Source organism: Dendrobates tinctorius, unplaced genomic scaffold, assembly GCF_039654945.1.
Source record: "Dendrobates tinctorius isolate UK_male_01 unplaced genomic scaffold, ASM3965494v1 ptg000090l, whole genome shotgun sequence".
Lineage (NCBI taxonomy): Eukaryota > Metazoa > Chordata > Amphibia > Anura > Dendrobatidae > Dendrobates > Dendrobates tinctorius.
In genome coordinates this window covers 199,980-222,991 of record NW_027361758.1, presented here as the reverse complement: position 1 = coordinate 222,991, position 23,012 = coordinate 199,980, and the positions used below count along the sequence as shown (strand labels likewise).

The 23,012-nt window shown below is 44.2% G+C and overlaps 1 protein-coding gene across 2 annotated transcripts in view; it reads left to right on the top strand.

Moving 5' to 3' along the window:
• The window catches only part of ATP2A2 (ATPase sarcoplasmic/endoplasmic reticulum Ca2+ transporting 2), a 60,956-nt gene that overhangs the window by 9,559 nt on the left and 28,385 nt on the right, over nucleotides 1–23,012 (top strand). For both annotated transcript variants that reach the window (XR_012234207.1, XM_073585957.1), the window contains exons 4-13: nucleotides 2,956–3,060; nucleotides 5,561–5,699; nucleotides 7,368–7,448; nucleotides 7,871–7,956; nucleotides 8,047–8,511; nucleotides 19,434–19,522; nucleotides 21,314–21,416; nucleotides 21,859–21,990; nucleotides 22,376–22,498; nucleotides 22,706–22,924. Coding sequence is in view for 1 of the 2 variants with exons in the window: in XM_073585957.1 (XP_073442058.1) it covers nucleotides 2,956–3,060; nucleotides 5,561–5,699; nucleotides 7,368–7,448; nucleotides 7,871–7,956; nucleotides 8,047–8,511; nucleotides 19,434–19,522; nucleotides 21,314–21,416; nucleotides 21,859–21,990; nucleotides 22,376–22,498; nucleotides 22,706–22,924 (1,542 nt within the window). In the remaining variant the exon portion in view is untranslated. The remainder of the gene's footprint in view (nucleotides 1–2,955; nucleotides 3,061–5,560; nucleotides 5,700–7,367; nucleotides 7,449–7,870; nucleotides 7,957–8,046; nucleotides 8,512–19,433; nucleotides 19,523–21,313; nucleotides 21,417–21,858; nucleotides 21,991–22,375; nucleotides 22,499–22,705; nucleotides 22,925–23,012) is intronic.

Genomic DNA, 23,012 nt, shown 5'->3' with positions numbered 1-23,012 from the left:
TGTCCCGAGATCACAATTTTTCCGCTATTGACAACTAAGGTCTGCTCTTCAGTCGCACATAAGGAGTATAGGTGTGGGCCGTGCCATTTCATCACTACCATTGATAGGAATACTTAACTCACAGGGTCCCCAGGGCCTTATCTCCTCTCTTATATACAGTGCCTACAAGTAGTATTCAACCCCCTGCAGATTTAGCAGGTTTGATAAGATGCAAATAAGTTAGAGCCTTCAAACTTCACACAAGAGCAGGATTTATTAACAGATGCATAAATCTTACAAACCAAAAAGTTATGTTGCTCAGTTAAATTTTAAACATACAAGTGTGGGTCAATTATTATTCAACCCCTAGGTTTAATATTTTGTGGAATGACCCTTGTTTGCAATTACAGCTAATAATCGTCTTTTATAAGACCTGATCAGGCCGGCACAGGTCTCTGGAGTTATCTTGGCCCACTCCTCCATGCAGATCTTCTCCAAGTTATCTAGGTTCTTTGGGTGTCTCATGTGGACTTTAATCTTGAGCTCCTTCCACAAGTTTTCCATTGGGTTAAGGTCAGGAGACTGACTAGGCCACTCCAACACCTTGATTTTTTGCCTCTTGAACCAGGCCTTGGTTTTGTTGGCTGTGTGCTTTGGGTCGTTGTCTTGTTGGAAGATGAAATGACGACCCATCTTAAGATCCTTGATGGAGGAGCGGAGGTTCTTGGCCAAAATCTCCAGGTAGGCCGTGCTATCCATCTTCCCATGGATGCGGACCAGATGGCCAGGCCCCTTGGCTGAGAAACAGCCCCACAGCATGATGCTGCCACCACCATGCTTGACTGTAGGGATGGTATTCTTGGGGTCGTATGCAGTGCCATCCAGTCTCCAAACGTCACGTGTGTGGTTGGCACCAAAGATCTCGATCTTGGTCTCATCAGACCAGAGAACCTTGAACCAGTCTGTCTCAGAGTCCTCCAAGTGATCATGAGCAAACTGTAGATGAGCCTTGACATGACGCTTTGAAAGTAAAGGTACCTTATGGGCTCGTCTGGAACGGAGACCATTGTGGTGGAGTACGTTACTTATGGTATTGACTGAAACCAATGTCCCACTGCCATGAGATCTTCCCGGAGCTCCTTCCTTGTTGTCCTTGGGTTAGCCTTGACTCTTCGGACAAGCCTGGCCTCGGCACGGGAGGAAACTTTCAAAGGCTGTCCAGGCCGTGGAAGGCTAACAGTAGTTCCATAAGCCTTCCACTTCCGGATGATGCTCCCAACAGTGGAGACAGGTAGGCCCAACTCCTTGGAAAGGGTTTTGTACCCCTTGCCAGCCTTGTGACCCTCCATGATCTTGTTTCTGATGGCCTTGGAATGCTCCTTTGTCATTCCCATGTTGACCATGTATGAGTGCTGTTCACAAGTTTGGGGAGGGTCTTAAATAGTCAGAAAAGGCTGGAAAAAGATAATTAATCCAAACATGTGAAGCTCATTGTTCTTTGTGCCTGAAATACTTCTTAATACTTTAGGGGAACCAAACAGAATTGTGGTGGTTTGAGGGGTTGAATAATAAATGACCCTCTGAATAAACTTTTCACAATTTAAAAAAAAATTAAACAAAGAAATAACATTCTTTTTTGCTGCAGTGCATTTCACACTTCCAGGCTGATCTACAGTCCAAATGTCACAATGCCAAGTTATTTCCGAATGTGTAAACCTGCTAAATCTGCAGGGGGTTGAATACTACTTGTAGGCACTGTACGTACTGCTGTCGGTGGGAGCAGAATCTGCCATAAGCTCAGTTAAAGGGAAGTGGGAACGACTCATCCCTAATATGCAGGGAGAGCAGTGGGAAGAGATCCTGGAGTCTCCGATCGGAGCATCACCATCTGTTAATAATAGAATGATACAGTTGTATATAATAAACCAATAATATTTGACTCCGATACGACTTTTTAGGATGGGTCGATTCCAATCATCAGAATGCTTGCGATGTCACTCACCAGATGCAGACTTTATCCACATGATATGGCAATGTCCCACTAACCTACAGTACTGGAAAGAGGTGACGCTATTCTTGTCATCACTGGTGCAAGCTCCCGTCCCTCTTGAACCACTGGTCTGCTTGTTTGGGGTATGGGAGGAGGAGGTTTGGGGTCACCATGTTGGGATTTTTCTACGTGAGACACTGTTTCTGGCACGGAAAGTATTGGCACTACGGTGGATGGATAATTCATGTCCCTCTCTTAGAACCTGGATTGACTTGGTAAATACGATTGTTCCATACAAGCGCACATTATATCAGAACAGGGGATGCCTGGGCAAATTTGAAAAGATCTGGGAGAAGTGGAACTCTTCTCATCTTACATTGTAGAATGGAGACATTGCATGTGAGACCATATAATGAAAGATAGTAGGCTGCGAGTTAGTAAATAGTTGACATAGTTGTAGTTTAGGAACTCTTAATTTACATTATCTGAGCGACACGATAAAGGCTGTGAGATATGATGTACATGCTTATAATGTATAGCCTGTTGGTCATTGTTTATGCTGGGGGGGGATTATGCATATATTACCCGTATATTAATACTAGTGTTCAATTTTTGTTTAGTATTTAACAAAGACGGTAGTGTGTATGCTCTGTACAATGTCCACAACCCCAAGCAAATATGTATGCTGTACATTACATCCGTTTCGAAGTTTAATAAACGAATTAAAAAAAAAACAAAACAGAAGGGCAGACAGCAGGGAAATGCTAATTATTTGTTGACAAGCCCTGGCGCAATGATAACTATTTTCCCCACTTTTGTCTTGGAGTTTAGTTGTTCCTTAAGGTCTCATGTAGTAGTCAAAGCGAGCACCACTCAAGTGTGTCTATAGTGAGTGCATGGTAATGTGGAAAGTGCCAGCACATTCCACATGAGGGCACCCAGCTCTTGGGATTGTTTTTGATAATTTATTTCCTTCTTTATTTCAGGTATTGGCATGGTTCGAGGAAGGTGAAGAAACAATCACAGCCTTTGTAGAGCCTTTTGTAATTTTACTTATATTAGTAGCAAATGCCATTGTGGGCGTGTGGCAGGTAAGTAAATATCTGCGGTATGGCACAGACATCAGTCACCCTGTGTCTCCCAGTCCGACCTCACACAGCTGTGGCCTAAAACGAGCCTGCCTCCAGTGTTGATGTTCTGCCCCTTTCATGAGAAGTGTGATCTGTCCCTCTAAGTAAAGATTGTCATAAGTAACCGTCCCGGAAAACCGTTCTGTTGGTTTTGGGCATGTGCTGCCATTTCCTGTTGCACAAGTTTTCGTTTTGCAATCTGCCAACACATCAGTGTCCCCTGATGTCGTGTATAATATTTTTTCGTTCTGTATACTGTCTGGAATTACATAAAGTATTAGGTTTCTTGTTTTTCTTCCCAGAAGCTGTGACCCGTAATCTCAGGGGTTTGTCTGGTATCACATCTTATCCCCATTTTAAGTGAATAGGGCCGAACTACAATGCAGCATACAAGTATTATCCCACCTGACTTCTCTTTTTTGGGGATTGCCTGTGTTCAGACAGTGAAGTACAGGCAATGATAAAACCTGTCCATAATACGTTGTTAATGGCAAATTCACCCTTACCTGCTGATATAGGGTATAAACTAGGGATGAGAGTGTCCTCAGGTTGTCCATTAATAATGGTGGCAAATAGCTGGGATAAGGCTGGTTTCACATTAGCGCTTTTTAAGCGCACGCACGGCCGGGGGTAGCTCTGCCCCCAAGCCGGCTCTCTGCCCGGCGTGCCCGCCCCTTGCTTGTAGCGCCGCCTCCTAGCGCACAGCGGCGCCTGCGATCGGCGCACCCTATCTTTAGCATAGGGTGCGCAGATCGTGCGCAGGCTGTGCGCTAGTTGCGCTTTGACCTGCGCTGCGCACTTTTGACGGTGTGCCGTGCGCGCCAAAATCCGAAAAGTTTGATTTTGGCGCGCACGGCGCACCGTCAAAAGTGCGCAGCGCAGGTCAAAGCGCAACTAGCGCACGGCCTGCGCACGATCTGCGCACCCTATGCTAAAGATGGGGTGCGCCGATCGCAGGCGCCGCTGTGCGCTAGGAGGCGGCGCTACAAGCAAGGGGCGGGCACGCCGGGCAGAGAGCCGGCTCGGGGGCGGAGCTACCCCCGGCCGTGCGTGCGCTTAAAAAGCGCTAATGTGAAACCAGCCTTAGCCGTCCCTTTTTTGGTGGGGTCTCCGACTTATCTGAGAATGAATGGGTAACCATGCTGACGCATTGCTATATCCCCAACACTATTCTTTCCTGCACAGCCGGTGGCCATGAGCGCAGTTCATGGAAGAACTTCCTACGGATTGGTGGGGTTCGCAGAGGTTGGACCCGCACCTTGGTCATAAAATCGTGACATATTCCCGAGACTTGCCATAACTTAAGTGAGAATGTGAATAACCCTTTCAGCCTGTCATCTCTCAGACATTGAAGGGAGGCAGACAGTCGGTGTTTGAGCACCTTTTTAATGAAGGTTGGAGTGTGGTTACAAACAAGGGGTTGCCATTGGTATAGATTTTTAATTGAAGTACTTCCTTTTCCAAAGAAAACCACAGGAGTCGTGAATGACCGTAGAGCGTTAATTATTCATAATCTGACTTCCGTTCATTCATGCCATAATGTAGTGATGATGCTCCTTTTTGCTGTCCTGTGTAGTAGGCCTATCGTCCCTGACTTTTTTTGCAATGCTTTTTTTTGGGGGGGGGGGGTTTCTCCACTTCTGTACATTAAATGTTGCTTTTGTGTTTAATGCCTGAAAACAAACATGCAATTAAGTTTATTTAAAAAAAATAAATGTCCACAAAGGTGGACAACCCCTCTTCAGGTGCACATAGACTTGGAAAATTCTGAACGTTTGGCAGACCATTGTCTAACGCGAATCTTAAACTACTATATAATTGGCGCTTATAGCCAAACAAAATATACGTTGCACCTAATTCAAAGGGTAGGGTCACACTTTTAGATGTAGGCAGCAAAGTAAATGTTCCTTACTGTCCTTTGACTTTTATTCATGAATGTTTTTCCTGCTCTTTAGTCTTTCGATCTTTCTTTATGCAATGTAATGTTTCATCTTTGCTTCCGAGTGTACATGTATACGGGTTATTGGTTTCAGCTGTGGACCGTGTGGATCTGGTTGTGGAAATCTGCAGCATAGATGGACATGCCGCCAGTTTCATACTTGCAGCGTTGGTCAATTTACCCTGCGGATTTATTACACATTTCGCTTTTAAAATGTTGATTCCAGTGATGAGCAGACAGGCTCGGTTGGGTAAAGTGCTATCCGAGCATGCTCGGGTGTTGGAAAAATATGTTCCCTGCGCATGCATGTTTCGGAGATGTTCGACAGCCGCAGCACATTTATGGATTACCGGCTTGTTAGGCAATCCCTGCATGTGTTGCGGCTGTCGAGCAGGTGCAGGGACTCAGACTTATTTTTCGAGCACGCCAAAGTCACTCGGTTAACACCTTGTCCGAGCACATTCTCTCATCACTAATTGATGCCTATTCTTTGCTGCAATCATATTGCTATTCCCTTATCAGGAAAGAAATGCTGAAAATGCCATTGAGGCACTCAAAGAGTATGAACCTGAGATGGGCAAAGTTTACAGACAAGACCGAAAGAGCGTCCAGAGGATTAAAGCCAGGGATATTGTCCCAGGGGACATTGTGGAAGTTGCTGGTGAGATTTGATTTGAAACCAGTCTTATGGCGATTAGTACATCCCATGCCTAAGCTTTATTTGTATGTTTAACTCTTTAGTGCTGTAGCTTTCACATGCCGCTTGCAGTGTAGTCTTCCATTGATGGATTCGCTGTGTGCCGCTGAGCCCTGCATGTTACTTGCTCTAATATATCTATAAATGTCAGATTGCTTTTAACGACCAGACATCAGGACAGTTTATTGCAGGCCTCCAGCACTCACGTTAAGTAGCTGGTGTATGTGGAGCACGTTCCTAATACCTTTTTATATTTAGTATTGTATGGACTTTGCCATAGAATCTGTAGAGAGATGCCCATGTAGGGACTTGCAGCACTTCACACAGGGATGCATATCTTGAGAATGGAATTCTAGGCCGTATGCCAATGACATTTGTGTCGGAACCCGTTTGCCTTCTGTGACAGCGGTGAAAATGACTGACTGCGATAGATTGAGGATTGTCCAGGGTCCTGTTCTCATGATACATTATTGTACGTGTTAGCCGCTGTAGAGGCTGTGTAGTCTGGCCCACATGTCACTAGCAGAAGACCTTTAACCCTTTGGCATCACTGTAAGCTTGGTGCGAGGTATGACAGATCGCGTATAATGGCCATACGCAGCCGCTGACATTTGTTTTCTTCCTGACTATATATATATATATCAGCCATTATTTTATACGTGCCTCGTAGGTGTTTTATTGAACCTGCTAAGGTTTCCTGCGGGTGGTTTAAGAACACAAAACAAACTATTACTTGTAATTGCATAAGGACTCCCTCTAGGGACTACTGGCACATGCCGCTCCCTGTGGTACCGAGGAGTACAATTCACCATGCTAGCCTCTTTGTATATACCTTACAGATAGTGACTGAGGCGCTAAACATTGCGTTAAAGTTCTGTATAACCTATGGGTGATATCGCTTTGGCTCCATTTATCAGACCGCAGCCCCACTGGGGATAGCTGTCTATTCTGCCGCCTCTTACAGATGCTTTTTTCCACCATTATATGCATATCTGTATACTAGGAATTAAGAGCAGCTTTTCTACACCAGTCACAGGCCTGTAGTCATTCCTAGGAAATCTCTTATGCCTCAACCGTATTCATCCCATCTGCAGCAGTAACGTCTTTTTCTATCCTGAGGCCGCACTCGACTGGTCTGTGCACATTGGCTGCAGGTGCTACAACTACCTGTTAGTAAAGTTTTCAGTCTTGTATGGTTATTGTATCACACTCATTCTGCTTCTCATTCTGTATTTTTAAAGGAATCTGTTACACATTGTAGTATTAAAGTGGTTGTCTGGGATGTTAACACTAATGGCCTGCCCTTGCTATGGGTCATCACTGTCTGATCGGTGGGGTTGCGATATCCCTGCACCCCCGCCGATCATTTTGCGGCAACCGGAACTGCACATCACGGCTCCCTAACTGGGTACTGCACATTCACAACCTATTCTAATCAATAGTGGGTGGATGGTACAGTACCCCGCTGCGGCCACGTTTCTTTTGACTGTTCTGTGCTGTGCGTCTCTGCAGCTGAGCAGTTAAATGCCAACACTGGGAACCGCTGACTGGTGGGGCTGCTGTGTAGGTCTTCAGTGTGAAAGTCCCAGGCAACCTCTGTAATACATGGTTTATATTTGTTTTGTTTTCTAGTTGGAGATAAAGTCCCAGCAGACATACGACTAACTTCTATAAAATCCACCACATTAAGAGTAGACCAGTCAATCCTTACAGGTATGTGTAATACAACACACTTGTGTGTACCATAATGAACAGAAATTAATATAAAAAGTCCATGAAGACTTATTATCGTATAAAATAACCGAATCCTTTATAACTGCGAACTCCAAGAGCTCAGGGGTGCAAATTATTGGCATGATGAAGTCACTTCAACCATTGCCAATGTGGCTCAAGCATTGGCTTTAATTGTAGTTCTTCTGGAACATTCCCCCCCATCTGAACTAACTTCTAGTATATGATGGGGAAACACAAAAGAAAGGCCAAACAAGGCCAAATGCTACATTTGTATTGTTTGTAGTATTTGTTAAAATAATTTAAACCGTTGAAGGAAACTTACTTCCTTGTCTTAAGATGTATAACGTCCAGGTGTATATGATGTGAATTATAAATGGCCATTTTTTTCCCTTTCTCCCCAGGGGAGTCTGTCTCTGTAATAAAGCACACGGACCCAGTCCCTGATCCTCGAGCTGTAAATCAAGATAAGAAGAACATGCTGTTTTCTGTATGTTGGTGCAGTAGTGCGAGCCCTTCTAATCCATGGATTAGTGTGGAATGATTTTCATAATTTTTTTTTTCTTCCCCTCTTCATCAGGGTACAAATATTGCTGCTGGGAAAGCCATTGGTGTAGTTGTAGCCACTGGCGTCAACACCGAAATTGGCAAGATTCGCGATGAAATGGTGGCTACAGAGCAGGAGCGGACTCCTCTGCAGCAGAAGCTGGATGAGTTTGGGGAGCAGCTTTCTAAAGTGATCTCCTTAATTTGCATTGCTGTGTGGATCATTAATATTGGACACTTTAATGATCCTGTACACGGAGGCTCTTGGATAAGAGGAGCTATTTACTATTTCAAAATTGCTGTTGCCCTGGCTGTTGCTGCTATTCCCGAGGGTTTGCCTGCTGTGATCACCACTTGTTTGGCTTTGGGAACTAGAAGAATGGCAAAGAAAAATGCGATTGTCAGGAGCTTGCCATCTGTGGAAACACTGGGCTGTACATCGGTTATCTGCTCTGACAAGACCGGTACTCTAACCACTAACCAGATGTCGGTCTGTAGGGTAAGGAATCCCATCATGTTTACTTCTTAAGAAATGTCATATGCATACCACAGATATTGCCCCATTATGCTTGCTTTTTATGTCAGTCGGGCATGTTTTTAAGAGAACTATTGTTTGGATGGCAGCAGGGAGGGTCCTGGTCTCTGCTTACAGTGGAGAAAGCACGGGTATTCCCAAGTTTGGAAGGTATGCCCTATTAATGGGACAGGAGATAACTTCCCAATCATTGGGGGTCCTGCCGATGGTACTCCACTGTTCCTGAGAAACGTTGCTTTGCAAAACCCCATTTGAGTGGAGCAGTGGTCAATCATGTGCGCTGCCACTCCATTCATTTCTTATAGGATCGCTGGCAATGGTCTACATAGTTATCCCCTATCCATTGCATGGTTAATTTCTGATCATTGATGGTCCCACCCTTAAGTGTCTCAAGAAATGTGTGTGAATGGAGCAGAGGCTGATTATGGGAATGCCAAAGACAAGCCTGGCGCATCGCTTGACCATCTCTGCCAGACCCATTAAGAATGAATGGAGCAGCGGTACATGTGAGCATCCACTGTTCCATTCACATTGGACTCTCCATAGCATCAGTTCTTTGGGTCAATGTGGGTCCCAGCAGTTGGACCCCGGTGATTGGGAAGTTGTCCCCTGTCCCATGGATTTGTGGTTAACTTCCAAACTTGAGAAACTGTAATGTGTATATGGAAGCTTGCGTGAGATCCTTGTAGTTTGGCTGGAGCAGTGTTGGTCCGAGCCCTGCGCCACTATTGTGTCTCTAGGGCTGATCGGCTGTTTCATTCAGCCTCATAGACATTATATAGAGTGCAGGGTATTCTACAATTACTGATCCACTCACTCCTCCTCACTATAGTCATGCAGTGGTGATAAGCGAGATTTGGGGTTCCCACTCTAGTAATTGGTGCACATTCCCCGTAATCCGACATTTGATATGTACCCTGTGTATTAGAGATGGTGCCTTGTGACATCACCCCTTTAAGTACTATTTTGCAGTTGTCTTGTGTTGGTGGACGTCTTCCTGTGCTGTCTAGTAAAGCCCTTTTGCTGTAGGTTTCTGAGGGTTTAGTAACGGCAGCGTGTTGTCTGCTGTCAGTGTCACCTTGAATGTGAGCGAGGTGCAGTGCTGCTCTTGCAGATGATTCCGCCTCATCGTTCTGATCGTCACTTGTGCCCGCGGTGCATTGCCTTGTTAAGTGAGTCACGGATGAATGGGCAATTTCTCCTTCCATCTCTTGCTGCATTCTAACGAGAAATGAGTGGAGTCTTTGTCAGAATATTAAAAAGAAACCTAAAATCCAATTTCTCTGAGCTGCAGGGGTAAAGTGATGGATAATGGCGCAAACAGCAAAAATAAAAATCAGTCCATGTAATGCGTTGCTGTCATGTGGCAGTGCAGCATTGTAAACCATTAGGATTTTCTAGAACTCCTCTCTGGATCGGACTGGCCGACTGTCTTGACCTAATCCTTCTATGTAGAGTTGTGTCCTCGCCAGGGAGCAGGCGCTGATCAGTATTCAGGAGGAGACCACTTGCAGGCTTCATGCATAACTGCTGTAGTCAGGGCAAGGCTTTTTTTCCCCTACAGTTTACAATATATTGGCGTTAAAGGGGCTAACGAATGCAACCTGATTTTTGTATGGGCCGTTTTCTGCTCTATGAATGGGTGCAGCGAGCGTGTATTGCTCGTAATGACTCCTTGGATGTTCCTCCAGCACTGCGCAGTATGCTTTCCTGCATTTACCCTCTGCCAGCTATTCATCACAGATTTCCTTTGTACCCGGCTAATGCAGCCCAACTCTGAGATTAATTGCTATGTGCAGAGAGTGCGCAGCCTCTCGCCAAAAAGTCACCGGACAGGAAAGTCAAAAAGTCGCTCATGCGGCCGTCATTATGCCGTCTGTTTTCTTAAGGTCCTGTGTGTACATACAGTCTGTCGTGTGGAACAGTTACTCATCCCAGCGCTTTGAAGTATTTACAAAGTCAGCAAGAAGCATGCGACTACTGCCACATTGCTAGGAGTATAGCCGGCTTACTATGGAGACGGCATGTAGTGGGGTTGTCAAGCACTAGGCTGCTTCGTTACCAGAAACACTGCTCCTGGCCATCTCTACTCCAGCGAAGGAGGCGGAAGGTGCAATACCACAGACGGCCTGTGGACAGGGATGGCGCGGTTTTTATCATCAAAGTAACTTTAATGACAAGGGAGGATATATTTTTTTTTTTTTTTTTTTTTTTTTTTTTTTTTTTTTGCTGCCACTTAGTTCCTATTTTTCAATGTACCCAGCCTTATGTGGGCTTTTCTTTTTGCAAGATGAGTTTTAGTTTTGAAGGGCGCCATTGATCTTTCCATACAATATTCTAGAAAATAATGGAAAAATGCCAAGTGCAGCTAAATTGTGAGGGGGGCACAAACGTAAATGAGCAATTGCGGCGTTCATCCTGCAGTAGAAATGATCTGGCGACATAATTCTGTCTGGGTCGCCAGATCATTCTCCCCCCCCCCCCCGGGAAATGTGGTAACTGAAAAGTCAATTCTTTTTGGAGATTGGGGGGGGGGGGAGGGGGTTCTTGGGTATTTAACAACATACGGTTTAAATAGTTTATTTTGTTATTAAAGAGAACTTGGAGAACTCGCGGTCAGTACGGTGGCAAGTATTTTTAATTTGTTTATGTACGAGGATTGGGGGGGCTTAAGCTGTATGTGTATTTTATAACAAATGTTGGCTGCCATGGTGACCCATTGGTTCCCCACGGTAACATTGAAGCCAGTGCATGTGACAGCAGTATTTAACACTTTACATCCTGCTGTCAATCTCTGCAATGATGCGATTTAAACTACAGCGATCACGTGCAAGCTCTGGTCTCTGCAGTTAACCTCTTTCTGCCATGTTACGTACTATCCCATCCATGTGCCCTGGGACTTAATTCCCAGGGACGGGATAGTACGTCACAGCGATCAGCGGCGCCCACGTGGTGAGCGCCGCTGATCGCGGCCGGGTGTCAGCTGATTATCACAGCTGACACCCGGCACAATGTGTCAGGGCCGACACGTTAACCCCTTGCACACCGCGATCAAACACGATCGCGGTGTACCAGGGGTTAAAAGGAAGCCTCGGCAGGGAGGGGGGGCTCCCTCCGTGCTTCCCTGAGCCCCCCACAGCAGCGCAATGTGCAGCGCTGCTGCGGGGGGCTCTATTCCTGCAGGTCCCTGATTCCAAGATGGCGACGGGGACCTACGGAGGGCCTGCAGGGAGCTGGCTTACTCGGCGCCTGCAAAGCGCAGGCACGAGGAAGCCAAGTGCAGTGTCTGTGACAGATCGCTGATCTGTCAGTGATCTGTGATGTGACAGATCAGCGATCTGTCACATGACAGCTATGTCCCCCCTGGGACAATGTAATAAAGTTAAAAAAAAAAAAGTGTAAATATTTTTAAAAAATCGCTAAATTAAAAAAAATATATATTCCCTAATTCATTTTTTGGAAATAAAAAAAAGTACACATATTTGGTATCGCCGCGTCCGTAACGTCCCGCCCTATAAAACTGTCCCATTAGTTAAGGCTGGTTTCACATTCGCGCTTTTTAAGCGCACGCACGGCCGGGGGTAGCTCCGCCCCCGAGCCGGCTCTCTGCCCGGCGTGCCCGCCCCTTCCTTGTAGCGCCGCCTCCTAGCGCACAGCGGCGCCTGCGATCGGCGCACCCTATCTTTAGCATAGGGTGCGCAGATCGTGCGCAGGCCGTGCGCTAGTTGCGCTTTGACCTGCGCTGCGCACTTTTGACGGTGCGCCGTGCGCGCCAAAATCAAACTTTTCGGATTTTGGCGCGCACGGCGCACCGTCAAAAGTGCGCAGCGCAGGTCAAAGCGCAACTAGCGCACGGCCTGCGCACGATCTGCGCACCCTATGCTAAAGATAAGGTGCGCCGATCGCAGGCGCCGCTGTGCGCTAGGAGGCGGCGCTACAAGGAAGGGGCGGGCACGCCGGGCAGAGAGCCGGCTCGGGGGCGGAGCTACCCCCGGCCGTGCGTGCGCTTAAAAAGCGCGAATGTGAAACCAGCCTAACCCCTTTAGCGAACCCCTTAAAAAATAAAAAAACAAAAAATAATTTATCATACCGCCGAACAAAAGGTACAATAACGCGCTATCAAAAAGACGCATATAAATATCCATGGTACCGCTGAAAAGTCATCTTGTCCCGCAAAAAACGAGCTGCCACACAGCATCATCGGCAAAAAAATAGTTATAGCTCGCAGAATAAAGCGATGCAAAAATTAGTTTTTTTATATAAAATTGTTTTCATTGCATAAAAGCGCCAAAACATAAAAAAAAGACCTAAATGAGGTATCGCTGTAACCGTACCGACCCGAAGAATAAAACCGTCTTATCAATTTCACCGCACGCGGAACGGTATAAACGCACCCCCCAAAAGAAATTCATGAAACGCTGGTTTTTGTTTATTCTGCGTCCCAAAAATCAGAATAAAAAGCGATCAAAAGATGTCACGTGCCGGAAAATTATACCAATAAAAACGTCAACTCGTCCCGCAAAAAATAAGACCTCACATGACTCGGTGGGTCAAAATATGGAAAAATTATAGCTCTCAATATGTGGTGATGCAAAAACTATTTATACAATAAAAAGCGGCTTTTAGCGTGCGATAGCTGCCAAATATGAAAACCCGCCATAAATAGTAACTCAAACCCCCCGATTTCACCCCCTTAGTTAGGGAAAAATAATAAAATTAAAAAAAGTATTTATTTCCATTTTCCCGTTAGGGTTGGAGATATAATTGGGGGTTTCCACTATTTGCGCACATCAGGTGCTCTCCAAACGCAACATGGCGTCTGATCTCATTTCCAGCCAATTCTGAGTTGAAAAAGTCAAATGGTGCTCCTTCCCTTCCAAGCTCTGCCATGCACCCAAACAGTGTTTTACCCCCACATATGGGGTATCAGCCTACTCAGGACAAATTGCAAAACAACTTTTGGGGTCCAATTTCTCCTGTTACCTGTAGGAAAATAAAAAAATTGGGGGCAAAAATATCATTTTTGTGGAAAAAAATGATTTTTTTTTTATTTTCACGCCCGGGCGTTATAAACTTCTGTGAAGCACTTGGGGGTTCAAAGTGCTCACCACACATCTAGATAAGTTCCGTGAGGGTCTAGTTTCCAAAATGGGGTCACTTGTGGGGAGTTTCAATAGTTTAGGTACATCAGGGGCTCTCCAAATGCACATGACACCCGCAGACCATTCCATCAAAGTCTGCATTCCAAAACGTCACTACTTCCCTTCTGAGCCCCGACGTGTGCCCATACAGTAGTTTTCTCCGACATATGAGGTATCAGCGTACTCAGGACAAATTGGTCAACGATTTTTGGGGTCCATTTTCTCCTGATACCCTTGGGAAAATAAAAAAAAATTGGGGACTAAATGATCATGTTTGTGGAAAAAACTTTTTTTTTTTTTTTTTTTAATGCCCGGGCGTTATAAACTTCTGTGAAGCACTTGGGGTTCAAAGTGCTCACCACACATCCAGGTAAGTTCCTTGGGGGGTCTAGTTTCCAAAATGGTGTCATTTGTGGGGGGTTTCCACTGTTTTGGCACATCAGGGGCTTTCCAAACGCGACGTGTCTGATCTCAATTCCAGCCAATAAGTCAAATGGCGCTGCTTCCAATCCGAGCTCTGCCATGCACCAAAATAGTGGTTTACCCCCACATGTGGGGTATCAGCGTACTCCGGACAAATTGCACAATAACTTTTAGGGTCCTGTTACCCTTGGAAAAATAAGAATTGAGGGTGAAAAGATCATTTTTTTGGAAAAAATGATTTTTTTAATTGTACAGCTGTACGTTATAAACTTCTGAGAAGCCCTTGTGGGTTCAAAGTTCTCACCACATATCTAGATAAGTTCCTTGGGGGGGTCTAGTTTCCAAAATGGAGTCACTTGTGCGGGGTTTCCACTGTTTAGGTACATCAGGGGCTCTCCAAACGTGACATGGCATCCGATCTGAATTCCAGCCAATTTTGCATTGAAAAAGTCAAACGCCGCTCCTTCCCTTCTGAGCTCTGTCATGCACCGAAACAGTGGTTTCCCCCCCCCCCCCCCCCCACATATCAGGTATCAGCGTACTCAGGACAAACTGCACAATAACGTTTGCAGTCCAATTTCTCCTGTTACCCTTGGTAAAATAAAAAAAAATTGAACCTGAAGTATTTTTTTGTGAAAAAAAGTTAAATGTTCATTTTTTTTTTTAAATATTCAAAAAATTCCTGTGACGCACCTAAAGGGTTAATAAACTTCTTGAATGTGGTTTTGAGCATCTTAAGGGGTGCAGTTTTTAGAATGGTGTCACTTTTGGGTATTTTCTATCCTATAGACCCCTCAAAGTGGCTTCAAATGTGATGTGGTCCGTAAAAATAAAATGGTGTTGCAAAAATGAGAAATCGCTGGTCAATTTTTAACCCTTATAACTTCCTAACAAAAAAAGTTTTGGCTCCAAAATTGTGCTGATGTAAAGTAAACATGTGGGAAATGTTAGTTATCAAGTTTTTTGTGTGCCGTATCTCTGTGATTTAAGGGCATAAAAATTCAAAGTTGGAAAATTGCGAAATTTAAAAAATTTTCGCTAAACTTCCGTTTTTTTTCACAAGTAAACGCAAGTTATTTGAATAAATTTTACCACTAACACAATATGTCACGGGAAAACAATGTCAATCACCAGGATCCATGGAAGCGTTTCAGGGTTATTACCTCATAAAGGGACAGTGGTCAGAATTGTAAACATTGGCCCGGTCATGAATGGGCAAACCACCCTTGGGGGTTAAGGGGTTAAAGGCAGATGCTGACTGTCACACAGGCGCCTCCACTGTGCAGCTGAGTTTAATGATCACCTATTACAAAAATGTATAACTTTTGTAGTTGGCCTGTTAAAGGGGGTTATCTGGGTAATTTTTATTTTTTCTCATGGGGCAAAGGACTGACTACCTGCCACTATTGCCCAGCGCCGATTCTAAGCAATCACAGACCGCTCCTGCTGGCGATTCTGCTGCTTCCAAGCTGCTATGTCAACTGGGCAGGACTGCTGCTGTCCTGCTGCTTGACATTCGGCTCCTCGCAGTTATGCAGCGGGGCTATAAATCTGCATGATATCTGCAGTCGCGTCCCATCAACAGCACGGAGCGGTAGAAAAGCAACTGCTCTGTCCACGTGTCATCAGAAGCCGCAGGGGTGGTTCATGACCTCGAGACAGCAGACATCTGCCCCGGACACAATTGGCTTGGAAATACCTAAGTTCTTATGGTACCATTACACCTAGCGATGCACCAGCGATCCCGACTAGCGATATGACGCGGTCAGGATCGCTGGTGCATCGCTAGGTGGTTGCTAGTGAGCTGCCACACAGGCAGATCTCACCAGCGACATCGCTGGGGACGGGGATCGCTACTTACCTGTCAGACGCGGCGATCCTGCGTCCTCCCGCCCGGCTCCACGCGTCGCTCTTCGGTGCCGCAGGAAGTGACCGACGAGGAATGGTCCAGGAGCTTCTCGCGCGATCAGCGATAACCAGCGGGGGAGCCGGTCGGAGGTAAGTATCACATGTAGCGATATCGCTAGCAATATCGCTGCTATGTCACAAAATCGGTGACTTTACAGCGATATTGCTAGCGATATTGCAGTGTGTAATTGGGGCTTTAGGCCCATAAGCAAAAAGTAAAATGGTCCCGGATAACACCTTTTAAGCACGCTGTCTAATGAGTGACTTCTTTGTGGGTTGCAAAGTTTACTGTGGGTATAAACAATGCTGCTGACAGAGTTCATGTGTTGGAAATGGTTTACATTCCAATATTCATGATATTTGGGAATCTTACATTTTTATTTATCCTGTAACATGAAGGTTGTTCTCTCTGTACCGGGACTGATGCTTTTACTTCACTTAAGCCAGTGGTAAACAACTACTTTACACCACATCAAAATGTTCATATACTGATGCAGAAAGTTGTCAGGGGCCAGCAAACACCCCTAGCTCCCCGGATATTCAGATGTGATGTGCCTATAAGGGTCAGTTCACACTGCAGTGTCAAATCGAGGTATACAGCCAGATGAGTCTGACGTGCGTGTATATTAGGGTGACCGCAAAAAAATCGATGTCGGAATTTTGTCCGTCTGGACCCCACAAAACGATTCCCCTTTCCAGATATTGAGAGAGCCAAAATTTGAGCTCGATCAAACGATGTTAACCCGTGCCGCTCGTCGCTCAAAGTTTGAAAAAATCCAAATTGAGGTTTTTTAAGATTTAGGTATTTTGCATAGTCTGTTAGACTATAAAGAATGTGACAACAACATTGCAGAAATAGCCCTGACCAAATTTTCGAACCATTTGTGGTATTTGAATGCAGAGTTGGTGGGATTATCGTTTTTTGATCCCATTACAGACAATGAAAAGTTGTTAATGGCTAATAAATTGCTCAGTAGCACAGATGAACCATCAGAGCACGCTAGGGTTGTAAAGCCAAAAGTTAGGAAAGAAAAATTAAGAGGTAGGAAGTAACCGACTTTAATGACCTTCTGACAAAAGATGAAGAACAAAAGCAATATGTCCTGCAAGTTGTAAGCAAATGCCGAGCATTATATTCTGACGTTTCAAAAACTACTTTAACAAAAGCTCTAGAATAGATAAGATAACTATGTAAAATTATCAACTCCTGTAGGTTAGCGTGCTCTGATGGTTCATCTGTGCTACTGAGCAATTTATTAGCTATTAACAACTTTTCATTGTCTGTAATGGTGGGATCAAAAAACGATAATCCCACCAACTCTGCATTCAAATACCACAAATGGTTCGAAAATTTGGTCAGGGCTATTTCTGCAATGTTGTCACATTCTTTATAGTCTAACAGACTATGCAAAATACCTAAATCTTAAAATACCTCAATTTGGATTTTTTCAAACTTTGAGCGACGAGCGGCACGGGTTAACGTCGTTTGATCGAGCTCAAATTTTGGCTCCCTCAATATCTGGAAAGGGGAATCGTTTTGTGGGGTCCAGACGAACAAGATTCTGACATTTTTTTTTTCCCCCCCATATGAGATCCGGTCACCCTAGTGTATATACTTGTAATATGCTGTGCAGTTTTGAGGAAGGGGTGGTTTACTACTAGAACATCTTATACTAATGTTATGCCCTGATAATAAAGCCTAAACTCCCCTTTCATGCCGGCGCCGTTCCCGCAATGTCAGCACTTGCTCACCCCAGGGCTGTGATGCTGTCTTGTGACGCTGACGCTCAATCAGCGCTGGCGTCACTGTCTTCCTTTGAACAAACTGAACATGAAGAGGAAGTTTAGGATCAGCTGCAGCCTGGACTACTTCTTCATGATCAGTTTGTCTGAAGGCAGAGACAGTGATGCCAGCGCCGATTGTGGAATGGGACATCTCATCACAGCCTCGGGACCCCGAGTGCTGATGCTGACACCGCAGGAACAGGGACGGGAGTTATAGGCTTTAGCATTTTATCAAGGCATAACATTTTAGTTTCTACAGCTATTCCATACAGCAATAGTTAGCATAAATGAAACTGGTGTCCACTTTCTAGGTGGAGGCCGGAAGGGCCTATTTAGCCTTATTCCCCACTCACCCAACAGAAGCTTTCTCTTGACACTTGTGCTGGGAGCTTTGATAGCACATACAGTGTATATGGCTTTCTGGTATGGTCTTCAATGGATTTGTTCAGGGTTATGAAGCACCTTGATCGGCGGTTCGGGTTCTGTAGTCTCAGCTTCCAGGTAATGCAGTGTAGGCTTTGGCAAGTTCTTACTGTGCTTTAAACCAAAATATTGTGACTTTGAAATGGAAAGTGCTGATATCTGCTGCTGTGGATCATTGTGGCCTGGATGTCAGGTCTCACTGCTTGGATGTGTATCTTACTCATGCTGAAAAATCTATCTAAGGGTCCCGTTACACATTGCGACGCTCCAGCAATCCCAACAACGATACGACCTGGTAAGGATGGCTGGTATGTCGCTACATGGTCGTTAGTAAGCTGTCAGACAGGCAGATCTACTCAGCGATGCAGCAACCTCAGCCGTCGTTGGGACCTTGTCACACAGCAGCGATTCTGACGACTCCGACCTCGAAAGGCGTGCTTCAGCGTTGCCTTTTCCACGCTCCTCTGCTCTGATTGGTGGCCATTACTGCGCTATCACTACGTGTTTTGCTTCAGCGTCCCTGTCTGAGTCGCTAGTGCGCTATTTATTCGTGGATCCAGTCACTGACACGGGGACACGCGATTATTATAACTGTACATGCTAAATGTTATGATTGCATATAATTGATAACTTATAAAAGGAAACGCTACAAAAATCCTAATTTGAGACCACCAATTGGAGCTGAGGGGGCGTTGAAAAGACAAAGCAAAATCACGCCTGCGTCCCTGAGTTCTGAGTCACGAACGAGGTTGCTCGTCGTTATGGCGTCACAGCGATGCATGCTGGCCAGCGGGACACCAACGATCAAAAAAATGGCCTAGGACATTCGAGCACGATCAGTGATATCGCAGCGGGGGGCAGGTCACCGCTATGTGTCACACGTAGTGAGATCGCTGGCGAGGTCGTTGTTGCGTCACAAAACCTGTGACATTTCAGTGATCTCGCTAACGATCTCTGTGTGAAGTACCCTAAGTTGCAGGATTAGGACTAGCTTTGTGCTGCACTCTGTTATTGTGTTCCAGAAGTGCGGGGGCAACATAAGCCAGCTCCAGACAAAATGTATCAATTGAACACTAAAACTTTTCTGGTCATGTTCTGATTGTCGTCCCCATGGGCTTACTATAAAGAACTGTAGATGAGTGTGCCATAAAATGCCTCGTACTAATCCCATTTTTTTTTTTTTTTTTTTTCCCCCTCTTCTTCCAGATGTTTGTTGTTGATAGAGTTGAAGGCGATAATTGTTTTCTGAATGAGTTTTCAGTCACTGGCTCCACTTATGCCCCCATGGGAGAAGTGTAAGTCTTTCTTTTCATTTCCACTTTCTGGCTTCAGTCCCACATCATTTTTGTTGGTATTTTCCTCCTTTGCTATTTTCAGAATCCTTGTCATCTCTTTAGCTCTGTCCCTTTTATAAGCTGATGCTTTTTTTGGTGTCATTCCAACTTTTTTTTTTTTTTCTTTTTTGCTAATGTCTATATTGGGATACCCTCGTCGTTATTAGAGTGAAAGCAATGTACTGATATACCCACAGAATATGCCATAACTGATCACAAGAGTATGGTTCCTATGTGCCCTCTCACTACTATAAAGGTAAAAGGAGAAGGCTCATTTGTCTCCATTGAAACCAAAGATTAAGAGGACTGGTGGAAATGGCCAACTAGAAGAGTTCTCTGGGGCCGATTCATCCAAGCTTTTGTGTCAGAACACTTTTGTAATAGCTTTTGATAAGTCTGAGAATGTTCACAAATGTAACTTCTGGCGTTCTCACCAGTTTGAGTCTTCTCCATTGAAATGGACAGAGCTGTAGAGTAGTCAGAAATGAAACGTGGTCACTCCCGTCCGCCCGCCGAACTAATCTAAAGCGTCAGCATTACGTATGCCAAAAATGCTACTGATGATCTTTCTGCATGCCTCGTAATGAATTTGCCGCCTTTTTTAAATGGTGCGCGCCTCTTAATGAAATTGGCTTCATAATTTGGCTCTTTTGACTTCGATACAAGACAATTGTCTCCACTTTTGCTGGTAAGAGCAGAAGGAGCCTCCTGATCAGACATTTGAGTAAGTGTTTTTCCCTCCTATGGAAACAATAGTTACCCTGGCATTAGGAGAATAGATTTGACTCTGATATCCTGCAGAAGATGGCCACAGGCGTTACCATAAATTGTAAATCAAACAGCCAGATAGATCTAGAGATTAAAGATTTGTAGAGTACCTGTCATTAAAAATATACATATTTTTGTAAATGACTACCACTTGTGAAAGTATGAAACTTTGTAATTTATCTTAACAGAGAATTCCGCTTCTCTACACCCATGTTACTCATTCCTTTTCTAAATTTTAAATTCACGGGGGAAAGTCTGTTAAGTGTAGACAGATTTTCCCATTACGGAAAGATTACAGTTGGTGCTCATAAAGTTCTGTGGAAAACTGTAACTGTTTCAGGAGAACGTGTCAGCTTTTAGCACCCCCCCTTCATGGAACTTTAAATGCACCGTATCTCAGTAATGGGGAATCTGTCATCACTGAATACAGCTGTTCCCTGTGAATTGAGAATGAAAGATCAGTCCAAGAGGGGACATGAGAAATGGTCTTATGATATATTACAAAGTTACTTATGTTCATGTGTAGTATTGATATTTTTACCCTTTAAGGTCTTCATAAGAGTGTATTGGTGGGAGTGGATCCCCATATATAAAGGGGTTTTCCAGGCCAAGTATACAATTATGCAGGGGATCTCCTACGGTTTCCCCTGTTTACCAATGGTTGTCATGTAGCCGCCCATATGCAGTTTGCATGCTTGGAGTCGCTTGCCGACCAGTTTCCCTGCCTACTTGCATGCCTTGCTCAGAAAACCCTTAAGGCCACATTCAGCATTTTACATCAGTATTTGTTCCACTCCTGGTTTTGGCTTACAAATACTGATGTAAAATACTTGACGTGTGAACGTGGCCTAATACAATCAACCAGCTAGCCTAATCCTGCCACGCAATCCTATCTGAAGCCTAAAATGTATTCTCCATCCTATGCCTATATCCATGTGCTTCCACTAGACCTTGTCTTCTCATGTTCTTCATGTATTCTTTTAGGCTAAAAGATGACAAAATTGTGAAATGTCACCAGTATGAGGGACTGGTGGAGCTTGCCACCATTTGTGCACTTTGCAATGATTCCTCCTTGGACTTTAATGAGGTTTGTATGACTGATGATTGAAATCTGTTTAGCACTGGTGTAATGCCTTAGAAAGTATGAGAATTATTGAATGGCATGTTGGCATCCAGTGTTTCCACTTTCTACTAGCTGGGCAACTTTCTCAATGAAATGAATGCATCAAACGGGTATGCAAAAAGCATCAGAGCCCCAGACAATGGCAGATGATGCAGGACTTCTTCCAGTTTTTCCCTTTTTGGCGCCACATTGGTTTTATAGAAAAAAAAAAATTATATATCTATATATATTTACTGTATGTGTGTATAATATATATATATATATATATATATATATATATATATATATATATATATATATATATATATATATATATATATATATATATATATATATCTATCTATCACCTTTTGTAAATGTGTTTTTTTTTTTCTTTTTTTTTTTCTTTTTCCTTTTTGCAATACAGGCTAAAGGAGTTTATGAAAAAGTTGGAGAAGCTACCGAAACTGCTCTTACCTGCTTGGTTGAGAAGATGAATGTGTTTGACACCGATCTTAAGGGACTGTCCAAAATTGAACGTGCTAATGCTTGCAACTCGGTAGGTGGCTCTGTTTTTATACTTTTTTGCGTCTTGTTAAAAAAAAAAAAAAAAAAAAAATTAGAATAATGAACGACTTCCTCACCTGTTGCGACATTTAAGAACGGGGTCATTTGTTTCAGAAATGGTGTGATGTCTAGAAGTGAGCTAAACTGCTATAGGCAAACCTGTCTATTAAATTACTGAATGCTGTAAACCTACTTATAGATGAGACCATCATTCTTTATTACTGCTGATGCTGCTTGTCCACTTCCCTACAACTTCTGCCCTTTGTAGCATCACACAACGGGGTGTACAGTGGATGGCAGGACAGCTCCTAGAGTTGTGAAGGAGGGATTACATTGGATTCAGAACACTTCTAGTAATTCAGTCACCTTATTTGCAGGTTATAAAACAGCTCATGAAGAAGGAATTCACATTGGAGTTCTCAAGAGATAGAAAGTCCATGTCTGTGTACTGTACGCCAAATAAACCAAGTCGTACCAACTTGAACAAAATGTTTGTAAAGGTAATATCGAACGCGCCTTGTCTGGTCAAGAGTGAATAGGATAAAGAATTATGTAAATGCGAGCACAGTTTTCTGTATTGTATAGGTGCGATATTAATCATTGAAGATTACTTTTTTTATTTGCAATTGAAGATGTACTAGTGTTTTGTAGCAGGTAGGAATGTTACGACAGTGATGATTACTAACTTTTTTTTTCACACTCTTTAGGGCGCACCCGAAGGCTTGATCGATCGCTGTACCCATATACGTGTTGGTAACGGAAAAGTGCTTCTGACTGCGGGGATTAAACAGAAGATAATGAGTGTGATCAGAGAGTGGGGTACAGGCAGAGACACACTGCGCTGCTTGGCGTTGGCAACACACGACAGCCCTCCGCGGAAAGAGGAAATGAATCTAGAAGAATCTTCCACTTTTATTAATTATGAGGTGAGACATTTAGCATTAAAGTAACCTTTATTTCACCGCCATGTCGCGTGGCTAGTTGGGGACTAGATGCAATGTTTGCATCACATGT